The sequence below is a fragment of the Physeter macrocephalus genome, chromosome 18 (assembly GCF_002837175.3).
Source record: "Physeter macrocephalus isolate SW-GA chromosome 18, ASM283717v5, whole genome shotgun sequence".
Classification (NCBI taxonomy): domain Eukaryota; kingdom Metazoa; phylum Chordata; class Mammalia; order Artiodactyla; family Physeteridae; genus Physeter; species Physeter macrocephalus.
In genome coordinates this window covers 51387701-51402466 of record NC_041231.1, presented here as the reverse complement: position 1 = coordinate 51402466, position 14766 = coordinate 51387701, and the positions used below count along the sequence as shown (strand labels likewise).

Here is a 14766-nt window from a genome sequence, read left to right as displayed (position 1 = left end):
GCGCAGGCTCAGCGGCCATGGCTCACGGGCCCAGCCGCTCCGCGGCATGTGGGATCCTCCCGGACCGGGGCACGAACCCGTGTCCCCTGCATCGGCAGGCGGGCTCTCAACCACTGCGCCACCAGGGAAGCCCTGTACATGACTCTTGAGTCTGCCACTTCTTCTCCAACTCCGCCTCTGTTGCCCCAGGCCTAGTACCCATCAGTTTTCTCTAGGCCTCTGCTTCTCCTCCCTTCCTCCAACCTACCTTCTCCATGACTCCCACAAGCCCTTTCATACATTCAGCCCTGGCCATGTCACTCCCCTGCCAATCCAGAGTTCTCACCACCCCAAGATAAACCCCAGCCTCCCGAGCATGGATGTCAAGGCTTAGGCTGTCACCTCCCCCTCCAGTCCCCACTGCCCCCCGCCCCAGCCTCAGGCCCCTTCCGTGCACCTGCCAGCCTCTCTCAGCTGTGGTTACTCTCTGCGTGGAGCACCTCCACCTTCAGCTCTGGGATCCTTCCTTAATTATCACGTTCACTTCTACCCACCTGCACCCCCAGCTGGCTAGATGCCCCTCCTCTGTGTTCCCACAGCCCTGCCACTGCACTTAATAGGGTTTTGTCCGTTTGTGTCCTTTTCCCTGACTCAACTCCAGTATCCTGCAGAGTAGCGACAATACTACCCTAGTCATCTGTCCCATGCCTGGCACGATCTGGGTGATCCATCAATGTTTGTTGAATGAATAATGGGTAAGTGAGTGAATGAGTGAATGTCAGGTAATATTATGAGCAATATATTTAAATACAGTTTTACAAAGCCACCAAAATCCAGACTGATAGTAGTTTCTTGGACCCTTCCTACAAGTTTTGAGGTGGACAGGGCAGAGTTCCTCCCCATATTATAGAAATGAAAACCAAGTCTCATAAAGGTGATGACCTCTGCGACTTACAAGTGGCGGGGCAGGCTTGGAGTCCAGTTCTTTGACGTGTGGTCTGGGATCTTTCTGGGTCTCCAGGAGGCTGACACAGGTGTGTGGCCACGGCCACGTGAACATGGGCTTGGGTTTTCCCTCGGCAGCAACATGGAAGCGTGTACTGGAAGGCTGGGGCCAGCCAGGTGCTGACAAGCTTGTCACCGGACCTCCTGTTGCATGAGCAGCTGCAGGTAACTGGCCGTGCTGTGAGAGTCTGAGAAACTTCCGTAGCGGGGAGAAGGGCCCCGAATCCTGTGGGCCCTGAAGCCTGGGGCTTTTGTGCATCGTCAGGGGTGTGGGAAGTTGGCTTGGGCAGCAGTCCTGTGAGCGTGGTCTTCCCTGCCTGCCTGCCACAGACATCCCTGCTGTCTGGACAGAGGCTCAGGTGCTAACAGCCCACGTCACACTGGTCCCCTCCAGCCCAGCAGGACTCTGTGGCGAGTTCCCCCCTCAGGAATCTCCCCCTGGGACGTGATGCCTCCCGGTGATGCTGGGAAGGTAGGCTGCGGCGTCTCCTTTTCTCCCAGGCTCCACAGGCCCCCGCCAAGCTGCCCTTTGCTGCAGCTCCGGCCCTTCACCACCCATCTCTGGAGTTGCCTGTGGTGCTCAGGTGTCCTCGCCAGAACCTTCCACCTTGAGCTTTCTGGGGAGAGACCCCGCTAGGCCGGGCCGAGGTTTGGACATGAAGGGCTTGCCCGTGGGTCTTCCAAGGTCACATCCAGGGAAGAGGCGTCCACAGCTGCTGTGATGGGCGTGACTGCCAGCTCCAGGGCAACCCCCAGAGTCAGTGGGCGGAGCTCATGCCTGTGCCTCTGCCCCTTCTTTCCAGGCCTGTTTCTCCATCAGTGACTGCCCGGTGTGGATGGACTCCAGCACCACAGCCCAGTGCCGCCAGCTGGAGGCAACCGTGGGCGGGGCCCAGGCTCTCAGCTGCCTCACCGGGTCCCGCGCCTATGAGGTGGGCGACGCCCGCCACGGGCTGGGGACGGGCTGGGCCATGAGGAAGGTCCGGTTGCTGGCTCTGGTGACTTCTCCCTGGGTGTCTGGGAGGACACTCTGGTGACCTGTCCCTGTGGGGATCACGTGAGGCTGTGTGGGTGCCACCCCTGTGGAGCCAGGACTGGGCACTCTGGCCCCTGATTCTGAGCAAGGTCATGTGTGCTGCTCAGCGAGCATGGCAGACCTCCTCTTGTTCCTCAGACCTCCCAGGTCAGAGCTGAGGTGTGACCAAGGCTGTACTGTGTATGGGGGTGATGATGGCACCTCAGTTTCAGCCTCTTTAACCTGGAGATAAAAATAGCACTTACATTTTGGGTAGTTTTGGAGCTGAAAGGAGTCAGTGCTTGTAAGATGCTTAGTGCAGCTCCTGGGAAAGTAAAAAAAATAAGAATGCCTCTTTCCTGTTGGCTTCATCCATGGTCCTACCCCATCCCATAGGGTGGCTGCTGTTGGCCCAGCTGGGGTAATTCGATACTCCCTGGAGCAGAGGTTTGGGGGATAGGACCAGCCCCACTTGGGTTGCCTTAAGGAAGAAGAATGTGGGTGGGGATAATACCTGAGTCCCCTGCATGGGTGCCCTCGGTCAGAGCAGACACCCTCCTGTGTGAGGAGCGAGGTTATTACTAAGGATGTTCAGCAGACATCAAACATTTCCAGATTTGAGGCCTTAAGCTTTCATTATGCTAACTAATCTTCAGAGCATGCTACACTAACTTTACTTTATGAAGTTGATCATTCCCTGTAGGATTTGGGTTTTTAAGAATTTGCACTCTTTTTCCAGCGATTTACAGGAAACCAAATTGCAAAGCTTTACCAGCAGAACCCCGAGGCCTATGCACACACAGAGGTTGGTTGAATGTTCCTCTTTTTTTTTTTTAAGATTTTTTTTTTTTTGATGTGGACTATTTTTAAAGTCTTTTTAAAATTTGTTACAATATTGCTTCTGTTTTTGGTTTTTTTGGCCGCGAGGCGTGTGGGATCTTAGCTCCCCAACCAGGGATCGAACCTCACCCCCTGTATTGGAAGGCGAAGTCTTAACCACTGGACCACCAGGGAAGTCCCTAAACAGCCCTCTTTGATTAAAAGTCACAGTTGAATTCCTTTTATAACTTAGCATAAATAAATCTCATGTGCATGGGCTAAAAACATTGGTTAGCAGACATTAAAAATGATATATATTCAATTTGCTTCTGTTCTCATTGTCAGGCTTTTTCCAAAGAGGAGGGAAAGAACGGAATTGTGGGAAAGAGAATTCCGGGGCTCTCCTGACCAGAAGGGTGGAGTTCAGGGTCAGGGTGGGAGCAGGGGACTGGTGTCTTCCTGGGACCACCTGAGGAGGAGATCTGGGTGCCCTTAGGCTCTGTCTACTCAATTTCTTTGGTTAATGCAGGATGGTTACCTGCATTTGATTGGTGTGGGGTCCTTGTTTTCTTAGGAAATTTGTAAGGCTGGACCAATGTCTCCAGCTGTGGCCCTTCAACCAGAGCCAGGAACCCAGGTTCATTCCTTGATCCACAGTTGCTGAAAGCCAGCACTTAATGCTGCCTGAGAAGCAGCTCAACATCCTGGCTAGTGATTGTCCTCTCTGAGTAATTAGAAAATGATCAGCTTGTGTTAAACCAAACTGCCTTTTAAATCTTGGACGTTAACATGCAGTTTTTAATTTAATGATTCAAGGTTCCAGATTACTCTGCAGCGTTAGCCGTTAATGAAGGTTTTGGGTGGAGGGGCTGATAAAAATTCTCTGAATTCTATGTGTGGAACAAAGGTCGCCCAACTGGGGACAGGAGGTGATGGCATTCTCTCCCCTGGTCCAAGGGCCCGTGATTCCCATGTGGAAGCAGAGACCCTCAGGGTGACATTTAGAATCCATTATCAATTCCTCCCGCTCATGTTTGGTGCCTCTGGCTTCTGAGGGGCCGGCTTTCCCTTCTCATTCTGAACCCCTGAGACTGTGTTTGTTGTTTCTGAATCCTGTGGCCACGCATCCCACTTCCTCTGTGACTAGATATAAAGACCACAGACATGGAGGAGGGAAATCAGGGCACCACACTCCCTGGCATATGGATTCTGGGTGAAAACCTGCTTCCTTAAGCGTGGCTTTTTTATAAGGTTTTGTAGTTGGTTTGTTTGTTGTTGGTTTTTATTTTTGGCCGTGCCTCGCAGCTTGCAGGATCTTAGTTCCCTGACCAGGGATGCAGTGAAAACCCAGAATCCTTCCCACCAGGGAACTCCCTTTTTTTTTTTTTTTTTTTTTTTTTCCATTTTGAACTTGACAGTTTTATGGCTTGTCAGAAACTGCAGAGCAAGGGGCTTTCCTAAGGAGTCACTTCTTGGTGTTCCAGCCGCTCAAAATGCTCTGAAGGACTGAGGGATACTCAGTCCCTCACATTGCTGGGGCATCTTGCTCAAAATTTCGACTTCCCTCCCCAGTTTAAAACTCTTGTCCTGTTGTGTGTGTGTCAGAAAGTAGTCAGTTGTTTATGGAAGTGAGTCATAAATCTCACTGTGTTTCTCTCTTCTGCAGAGAATTTCCTTGGTCAGTAGTTTTGCTGCTTCTCTGTTCCTTGGGTCTCACTCTCCTATTGACTACAGTGACGGTAAGTCCTCGGAGTCCATGGTGTGGGTCTGTTGAGCAGGCGTGCGGGCAGCGTGAGCCCCATGCACCCGGGTGGGTGCCAGTCTTCCAGCCCTACCGTCTGTTGCCAAGAAGGGAGTGTATTATCTTTTTTTTTTTTTTTTTTTTTTTTTTTTTTTGTTGTGTGCGGGCCTTCCTCTGCTGTGGCCTCTCCCGTTGCGGAGCACAGGCTCCGGACGCGCAGGCTCAGCGGCCATGGCTCACGGGCCCAGCCGCTCCGCGGCATGTGGGATCCTCCCATACCGGGGCGCGAACCCAGTTCCTCTGCATCGGCAGGCGGACGCGCAACCACTGCGCCACCAAGGAAGCCCCCGAGTGTATTATCTTTTGCGGTGTAACAAATGGCCCCAGCGCTTAGCAGCTGAGAGTCATAAATGTTTATTATCTCACAGAGTTTCTGAACGTCAGTAATCTGGGAGTGGCTTCTCTGGATGGTTCTGGCCTAGGGTCGCTTAGGAGGTGGCAGTCAAGCTGGCCGCCAGCACTGCGGTCACTTAAAGGCTTGACTGGGGCTGGAGGATCCACTTCACGTGACCGTGGGCCAGAGGCCTCAGTTCCTTGCCACGTGAGCCCCTTCCCCATATGGGAGCTGGATTCACCCCAAGTGAGGGGTGAGAGGAGACAGCGGCCGAGCAGAAGCTGCAGAGTCTTTCACATGATCTTGGGAGTGATGTACATCCCTGTCCCTGGTCACACAGACCTACGGGAACAGGGAGAGGGGACCTCAAACGGTGTGAACACTAGGGGATGAGTAGGGATCATCCTGGAGCCTGGCTCCCACAAGGAGTTACTTATTGAAGTTTTTGTCCACATTTGGGGAACTCATGAGAGTGGTGAGCTTCTGGAATCAAAACCCTAACAAAAATAAATGCAGATACTATGTGTAAAACAGATAACTAATGAGAACCTTCTGTATAGCACAGGGAACTCTACTCAGTGCTCTGTGGTGACCTAAATGAGAAGGAAATCCAAAAAAGAGGGGATATGTGTATATGTATAGCTGATTCACTGTGCTGAACGGTAGAAACGAACACAACATTGTAAAGCAACTATACTCTGATAAATAAACAAACAAACAAACAAATAAGTAAATGCAAACGATGCCAGTGAAGAAGGAGAGCTGGGAGGAGGTTGCTGAAGGAGCGCTTGGGTGAGACTAGCATGGAGGGAGGAGAATGCAGAGCAAGAGCCCAGGCCTGGGAGAGTGGCCTCGGAAGAGCCTCGAGTCGCTCCGAGTCTCTGGGAGCTCAGCTGAAGTGTGTGAGTGCTGTCGTGTACCAGACGCTAGTCTAGTTTTCAGGGCAAGTAGGGTGACTAGGGAGTGGTCCCGAAGCTTCGCTCCCAATCTGGAGAAGAAAAGCTTCGTCCCACACAGGAACCCAGCTCCTTGGAGCTCAGACCAGCAGAGCCCTACCCATGGAATAGCCTGTATCCACCTGTGTCCTCCATACTCACCCCAGCCAGCTGCTAAGTGCTGCTGGGGAATGTTACGTTGTTGCTCTAGACATTCCTGAGCTTCATCCTCAGCTGGGTCTCCACCCACTCCCCTCACTGTCCAGAAGTCACCTCTTAATTTACCAGCAGTCTGACCATGTCATATGGGCACAGGGCTCTAGCAGCACCGAACCCACCTGCCTGCCTCCACCTGGGCCCACAGAGGAGGAGGAGGGCTGTCCACCTGAGCTCTGGGTTCTCCCCCCTCCCCATCCTCAGGAGAACCTTGGGAGAAGTAGATCGTTTTAGGGAAGAGTTAGCTGATCTTAGTGACGAGCATGAGGAAGTTTAGAGGCGTCTGAGAGCTTTCCTCGAAAAGTTAGATGTGATTGGGAAGTCCCTGAGAGCTGACCCACATCGGTGCCAGGGCTGCCGCTAGCCTTGAACCCCAGGGGACACGCAGAGCCATCCTAGGTGACATTGGTGGGAGCTCCCCTCCCCGAGCCAGGCCTTAGAGCAGTGGATTTCCAGGCTAACTGTGGGATTTAAGCCCATGAGGAATGTTTCGGGGGGCGGAGGCATGTGTTTCTAAGGGCCCTGCTGACCTCTGGCTCTCTGGTTCCAGAGTTAACCAGGCACATTGTATACGTTCCATCGGGAAAGAGCTCCAGGTATACGTTTGCTGCAAGAATGATCCACTCTCGGCCAGAATTGTGCATTTTTACAAAAGGTCCTTTTTTAAGATTTCTCTTTCTTGTTTCCTTCCTTCCTTAGGTTCTGGAATGAATTTGTTGCGGATCCAGGACAAAGTCTGGTCGCAGGCTTGCCTTGGTGCCTGTGCACCTCATTTAGAGGAGAAGCTCGGCCTGCCGGTGCCATCATGCTCGGTTGTGGTAGGTTCCCTGGCCAGTGACGCGGCTCACTGGAGAGCTGGCAGCTACTGGGGAAGCTGTGTAGTATACACACACACACACACACCCATCCATTTACACACGGGCACACACATGTGACTTTGTCTAGTACAAGATAAGTATTTGACGTGATTCAGAGCAAAATGTCTGTATCAGTGTCTTATACTCAGGTGCAATAACTACATCAAAGTAAAAAGCTTCTACGCAGCAAAGGAAACGGTCAACAAAGTGAAAAGGCAACCTATCAAATGAGAGAAAATATTTGCAAACTATATATCTGATAAAGGGTTAATATCCAATACATATATAAAGAACTCATACAACTTAACAGCAAAAAACCAAACAATTCAATTAAAAAGCTTTAACCAGGGACTTCCTTGGTGGTACAGTGGTTAAGAATCCAACTGCCAATGCAGGGAACATGGGTGTGAGCCCTGGTCCCAGAGATCCCCTATGCCGCAGAGCAACTAAGCCCGTGCACCACAACTACTGAGCCTGTGCTCTAGAGCCCGCGAGCCACAACTACTGAGCCCGCGTGCCACAACTACTGAAGCCTGCACTCCTAGAGCCTGTGCTCTGCAGCAAGAGAAGCCACCACAACGAGAAGCCCATGCACTGCAGCAAAGAGTAGCCCCCACTCGCTGCAATATTAGAGAAAGCCCGTGTGCAGCAACAAAGACCCAATGCAGCCAAAAATAAATAAATAAATTTATTAAAAACAAAAAACCTTTAACCATCAGTGTGGCACCCACATTCGGAATAGACACTGGCTGTCCACGCCCTGGTTTCCCCTAGTTGGCCGGCTAAGTTCTTGGTTGGGCCCTGCACTCGGCCCTTTGGCGGGGAGCATGTGCCCCACAGCCAGAACAAGTAGAACCCCTGGGTGGTGCAGAGCGTTGGCTGCGAAGGAAAGATAAGGGCCCCTGAGTCCCAGGGAGAGTCACAGAGCTGGGAGGGGTGGGCCACCAGGAGAACCAGGCTATCATGAGTGCCTTACTCCTCTCACGTGTGGAGTCCCAACCACAGAAGCACTTTCTGAGATGAACAGTGACCTGCTGAAAACAGCCTTTACCACCATGAGCAGAGTCTCAAAGCCAAATCGTCATGATCCAGAGGGTGCCGTGAGGCCAGCGCACAGAGCTTAAATTAAGGGTGTCCTGCCCTGTAGAAGCAGACAGTTCAGGACCCGGGCAGGCTGATGCACAGTAGAAAGAAAAAGGAAGGGCTAACAGAAAACAGCCAAGCCTCTGGGACTGGTATTCCACACACGGCTTTTTTTTTTTTTTTTTTTTTTTTTTTGGCGGTATGCAGGCTTCTCACTGCTGTGGCCTCTCCCGTTGCGGAGCACAGGCTCCAGACGTGCAGGCTCAGCGGCCATGGCTCACGGGCCCAGCCGCTCCGCAGCATGTGGAATCTTCCCGGACCGGGGCACGAACCCGTATCCCCTGCATCGGCAGGCGGACTCTCAACCACTGCGCCACCAGGGAAGCCCCGGCTTTTAGTTTCAAGTGAGATGGAGAGCAGTGTTTTGTCCACGGCAACCGGCTTTGTTTGCCTTATGCCAGGAACACGTGCCTCCAAGAGGTAGCCCGTGCAGACACCAGCAGCTTGAGGAACGGAAAAGAACTGATAGTGGAAAGTGTATTTTCATTTGTGACATAGGTACCCACGTGATGGGGGGAAACAAGCAAAATCCATGTTTTCTGTCATCCCTTTTTCTGAAGGTGGTGCCCAAATGGCTTTCTCTCCTTTTCTGCAGGAAAATATTTGGAGATACAGTGTAGCAGACGCTTCCCACCTTGCATCCTCCCAGCCCCCTTTTTTGCCAGCTGTTGTGGCTTCACGCAGGTGTCGCCCAGCAGAACCCTGCCTGAGCTGCATCTCGTTTTCCTCACTTCTGCCCGGAGCCTTCTGGGACTCCACAGTTGTGCTCTGCCAGCCTGGAAGCTGAGGGAGTTAGCACCGCACGTGTGCCCTTCACTGGTGGGGAGCTACGGAGAGCTGCTCCCTGTCCCACCCCCAGGTGGACAGCCCCCCCGTGCATTTCATGCAGCTCCTCAGACGCAGCTCACAGCCATGACCAGCTCCACAGAGGACCCTGGGGTGGGCTTTCCCCCCTTCCCTGTTTCATTCTTCCCTGTCCCCTTCTCGTTTCCTGGGGTTACTTCCCCAAATAAGCCACCTGCACAGGCCCTGACTCAGGCTCTGTTTTCTGAGGCAACGGAGGCCGAGACAATTATCTCCCAGGAGATGGCTTTATTCTGATGTAAATCCGAAAGTTGGCTGGATGGAGTAAAATGTTCTTCCCAGACACCAGGAAATCCCATCATTTGTTTTACACTTTGGGAACCAAGACAGGGAAAGGGGGGAAAATGCTTTCTTTTCATAACTATGCCCTCTAAAGACTGTAGGTCTGTCCAGAAGTTATCCCTGCCCTCTGATCCCACAGGCGGTCTTGGAGGGGCCCTGAGAGCTGTGGTTCCTGGTGGAAGCACCTCCTCCACACTGCCTTTCCTTGCTTTATTTTCTTTAGAACGTTGACCTCTGCACAAACGTGTCCAATTACTCTTAATCTGACTGATAGAGCGTGTGTGCAAGGCATTATCTACTTCTATGAGTTTGCTCAATGATTTCCTCCTGTTATTTCTTTATTTTTAATGCTACATCCATAATTTGGAGCTTACAAAGCAAGTCCACAGTGGGAACTGGTCTATTCTAGTTGCCTTGAATCTCAAAATTAAGTGGGCTTCAAGGCAGCGGGATGACCTCACGTGCGTGGTTGCAGCCCTGTTCTGGGCTCCTCTGGTGTTTTGTGAACAGGAGGGACGTCCCAGGTGTGATGCGACTGTAGGCCCCACCCAGGCCTGTGGCCTTCCTGTGGCCCGGGGTGTGGACAGTTGTGTCGAGCAGGTGGGGTTTACCTCAGCAGAGCGTGCTTGCCTTCTCTCCTCAGGGGGCCATTTCTTCCTACTTCGTCCAGCGCTATGGGTTTCCTCCAGCATGCAAAGTGGTGGCCTTCACTGGGGACAACCCAGGTGAGTACCTCATGGGATTTCACCCTCCCAGTAGCCTGCCTTGGTCCTTGTGGGACATTGGAGAACGCCAGCCGGCTTCTTGGGGCTGCTTGGGGAAGCCTGTCCGTGGTGGCCCCTCCCTCCCTTGGTGCCTGCCCGCCTGCTGGTCTGAACTCTCACGCCTTGTACCTGCCCCACCTTGGCTCTGACTCTGCCCACAAGAGCCACTGAGTGCTGCACCTCCAGGTGAAACCTGATCAGCGATTGAGGAAGACAGTGCCCACCCTCCCTCACCTGCCTTTTCTTTTCTTTTCTTTTCTTTTTTTTAACAACAGCCATTAATTTTTATTAAATTTCTAATTGAAAACAAATATTTACAACATTATCAATTTGGGAAAAGACAAAACAGTAAAAATGAAGAAAAGTGATGAAAAGACAAATTCAAGGACAGAATAAATACAGCCTATTTACACTCCTGCCTGGCCCTGGTGGCTGCTGCCAGAGTGCCAGACCCTCAGCCTCAGAATTAGCAGCAGTTCAAAATCTCCTCCAGTTTCAACACGTCCAAGGGTGGGATTTTGCTCACCTGCCTTTTCTGTTCCAAGCTAAACATCTCAGTTCCCCCAACCCTTCCTCTGGGACCCAGCTTTGAGTCTCTGCCCCATCATTTGACCTATAGGTATGACTTCGTCCAAGCCCCTTGTCTCCTCTTCCTCCTTCTCTTCTCCTCTGGGGGTTCCTGAGGCCCCCTCTGGAGGGGCTGACAGGTCTCTAAAGAAAGGCCAAGTGGCCACAATGAGTACCACCAGACTGCTGCCCCTCACCCCACCTCTGCAACCCTTTTCCTAATGGGCCACCAAATCAGGGTTGCTGGATAGAATAAATACAAATACAGGACACCCAGTTAAACTTGAATTCAGAGGAAGGACAGATGATTAGGTAGGATGAGTATGTCCCAGGCAATGTTTGAATTTCAGATAACAAATGATTTTTCAGTGTAAGTGTTTCCCAAATATTGTTTTTCTGAACTTGAAATGTGACTGAGCGTCTTATATTTTATCTGGCAACACTACCCCAAGTTGCCATCCTAAGCAGCCATTCCTTCTCTAAGGAAGTGAGTCTCAGGTACATATGAAAGGGTTTGGTGGAGGCCGGGGTCTGACTTCAGCCCTTCTCCTGGTTTCCACACCCGTGAGCCTCCCTGTACTTACCTCCCACTGGTTGTACAGATGAGGATGTGGACAGCAAAAATAAAATAAAAAGAGAGAGGCACACGTGTCTAGGAGTGGAGCTGAGTGCCTAGAAATGGAGATGAAGGTCTTGTTAAAATTCATTTATCATCATAATTATGATTTTATATGCCGTATTTCCTGCAGTATCTATGTGTATTTTTCTGCCCGGGAAAAAACATTTAAGTCACCGTTACTACTATTTCTGCCACCACTATGAGTAACACTCGTGGTGCTCCTAGGTCTGCTTTAGGCCTGTCTGCTTTGGAGCTGAGGGCACAGCAAGGATGTCCCCGCCACCTCTGTGGTTGCATCAGTGTCCTGCCTGTGCCCCCTCCTTTCTGGGGTGGCCTCCACTCTGGCATCTGCAGGGAACCCCCAGGAGCCAGATGAGGGCCTCCCTGTCCCTGCACAGATTCTGTAGAACTTCGCACGGAGCCCTGTTGTCAAGGCACAAACCCAAACTTAGAGCAGGTTTTGGAGAAGGGACCCTCGTGTTCCTGGTCTGAGGTGAGGTGAGATAGAGGTTTGTAGACAGTGGCCAAATTCCTGCAGGAGCAAGGCTTGAAGCCTGTCGCTCTGTCGCCTGGGCGCCTGATTTGAGAGGAAGCTCTGGCCTGTGGTGGGCATGTTCTGGTGCCCCAGCTCCTGGAGGATGCCAGGCCCCAGTTCCTCTCTGCCCTAAAAGCTGAGTCACCCTCAGAAAGGAACAGATGGTGCACAAGCCCCGATTCAGGACAATTCTATGCTTTGTGGGCCATGTTTGTTTGCCTTTCAAAATGAAAGTAACTTCATCAAGTCTCGTTAGAAACAAATGCATTGTTTTTTATATTGGAGCATTGTTGATATACAATGTTGTGTTACTTTCAGGTGTCCAGCAATCGTGATTTAGTTATACATATACATATATCTATTCTTTTCCAGATGGTTTTCTCATATAGGTTATTACAGCGTAGTGAGTAGAGTTCTCTGCTAGACAGTAGGTCCTTGTTGATTGTTTTATATATATTAGTGTGTATATGTTAATCCCAACCTCCCAGTATTTCCCTCCCCCACCCGCCCCCCCGCCTTTCCCCTTTGGTAACGGTAAGTTTGTTTCCTAAGTTTGTGAGTCTGGTTAGAAAAGTGTATATTCTTACACCTACTCTATCAACTGGAAGACTGTCAGGGAGAATAATGGGCCTGCTTTTGAACCACAGAAGCATGAGCTTCTGGGCATGTTTCAGAGGGAACAACAAAGAAGCAGCTTCCTGAACCGTCCTTTTGGACTGTGGTTTCAGGCTGAATGTTAGAGATACCAGGTAGGTAGCCCTCAGCCGGTCCATCCCTAAGTCTGACCTTCACTTTGCTGCTGCCTTAAGTAATGCATTAGTCTTATGCTTTTTTTTCTTATACACAAGGGATACCTCTTCATTGCAGAAAAAAATTTTAAGTACTGACAAACCAAAGGAAGGATGTAAAAAAAAAATCATCCGTAATCTCTTAACCCAGAGATAACCACAGTTAAAATTTTGAGGGCTATCCTTCCAACCTTCTTTTCCTATGCCAGTAAATAAACAGTTTATTTTAACCAACCAAGGCAATATTTTTGTGCAACATCATTAGTGGTTGTTTAGGTTTCCATTGTTCTGGCATTTACTTTGCCAGTGTCCCTCAGATGGAGCTGGGAGATGGAGGTAGGCGTGGCTTCTACCGTTTAGGCCATGCAAACATTATCTTGTCCCTTGTCCCTATAGCAGCGGTCCCCAACCCTTTTGGCACCGGGGACCAGTTTCATGGAAGACAGTTTTTCCACGGTCGGGGGTTGGGGGGGGATGGATCAGGCGGTAACGCGAGCGATGGGGAAGCTCCGGAAGCTCCGCTCATTTGCCCGCCGCTCATCTCCTGCTGTGCGGCCCGGTAGGGAGTTGGGGACCCCTGCAGCCTATAGGATAAGCTCTCAGAGGTAGGATTCCTGATTCCAGGGCTCTGGCCCTCTGCTGATCGTACCTCAGCAGCAGTGTTTGAGTACACATGTTCCTGCCCACATTTCTCCTGCATTCATTCATTCACTCAACGTTTAGGCCTGCTGCTACATGGCAGACCTTCTTTCAGTTCCAGGGTGTATCAGTGAGGAAGGCAGATAAACATCACTGTCATGGGCCTCACATAAAGGAGACAGTCAACATTACCTTGCCCCTTTCCATACCACAGAGGTGGGGGAAAGACCCTCACTCCAGCCTCACCTTTGTCTTTCTCCGCCGTGTGTATCCTGGTGTCTTGACTTGGCCCCCTTGGTCCTCTGCACTCCTGGGAGTGCCTAACAGTGGGTGGGGAGTTTGGACCCCTTTAGATGAGGTTTCTGAGTCCAGATCAGAGGCCCTGACCACAGAGACTCCACCCTCTAGCCCTTGGGGCGTCCTGAGCCCTTGGCTTACCCTGTTCCTGCGTCTCCCTTAGCTTGTGGACTGGGGTGGGAGATGGGGGCTGCACTCCCATCTGGCGGGGTGGGGGGTTGACTGGTTTGCTTTGTGGCTCTCATGTGACCTCCTGCTAACCACAGGCTCCCCTCCCATTCTCAGCGTCGCTGGCAGGCATGAGGCTGGAGGAAGGTGACATTGCGGTAAGGTGACCACTCACTCCCTCAGGCAGGGTCAGCTTTCTGCCCCAGGGGACGAGGGTGCTGGGTCTCAGCAGCATCTTTGCTGCCTATCAGAGGGGCTTCCAGGTTCAAAAGGCAGCTGAGGGAGGGGATAGGGAGACCCAGGCCCCAGGACCTGCCCACAGGTCCTCTCTTAGAAGGTCAGTTGCCTTTGCTGAGCAGACAGGCCCCCTGCCTGCCTTGACAGTGGCCAGTCGGGTGAGCACAGTGGCAGAAGGGTCAGACCTCAGGCTAGAGGACTGTGGGCTCCTTAGGCAATGAAGACATAACCCAGACCCTTCTGCTTCTAGTGGGAGACCCGCTGTCACCCGAACCACGAGTTAGAGGTGGTTGTAGTAGGTTCCAGAGAATCGGCCCGCAGGATCCATGGGAGCCTGAATCTAGGGAGCTGACTTTGGACTTTGGTGTGGGAGGGTCAGCAGAGGTTTCTCTGAGGAGGTGGCGTTTCATCCGAGGTCTGCAGCCTGAGGAGTGAAGCCATGGGGGTCAGGGCACGTGGAGCTGGTGAGATGGAGCCGCTTCACCTCTGCCCGTCTCTCTGCAGGTCAGCCTGGGCACCAGCGACACCCTATTTCTCTGGCTCCAGGAGCCCAGGCCCACCCTGGAAGGCCACATCTTCTGCAACCCGGTTGACCCCCAGCACTACATGGCGCTCCTCTGGTAGGTTGGGCGGGGAGGAGGAGGTGCGGGCAGGTCTGGCACCATGTGGAGCCTCCCTGGTCGTTCCACTGCGCAGGCTCTGGGGGCAGCTGAGACCCCAGGGACTCACTGGGTCTTGCTGAGAGCAGAGCTGGGTGGGGAAGCACCCAGGACCTGAAGTCTCTCCCAAACCCAGATACAGATCCCATCCCCAAAACCTGTATCCTGTGTGGCCTGAGGCAGACCCCGTAGCATATCTGAGCCACACTTTGCTCATCAAATGCGGAGAATAAGAGGTTTACT

At 51.9% G+C, this 14766-nt stretch overlaps 1 protein-coding gene across 3 annotated transcripts in view; it reads left to right on the top strand.

Moving 5' to 3' along the window:
* Positions 1-14766, top strand: part of XYLB (xylulokinase) — a 43827-nt gene that overhangs the window by 9667 nt on the left and 19394 nt on the right. For 2 of the 3 annotated variants that reach the window (XM_024132253.3, XM_024132254.2), the window contains exons 5-12: positions 1063-1149; positions 1788-1916; positions 2739-2804; positions 4485-4557; positions 6804-6922; positions 9894-9975; positions 13745-13785; positions 14369-14484. In XM_024132253.3, the coding sequence (XP_023988021.1) occupies positions 1063-1149; positions 1788-1916; positions 2739-2804; positions 4485-4557; positions 6804-6922; positions 9894-9975; positions 13745-13785; positions 14369-14484 (713 nt within the window). Of the gene's footprint in view, positions 1-1062; positions 1154-1319; positions 1457-1787; positions 1917-2738; positions 2805-4484; positions 4558-6803; positions 6923-9893; positions 9976-13744; positions 13786-14368; positions 14485-14766 lie in introns of all 3 variants that reach the window. The other variant, XM_024132255.3, reaches the window with a different exon arrangement.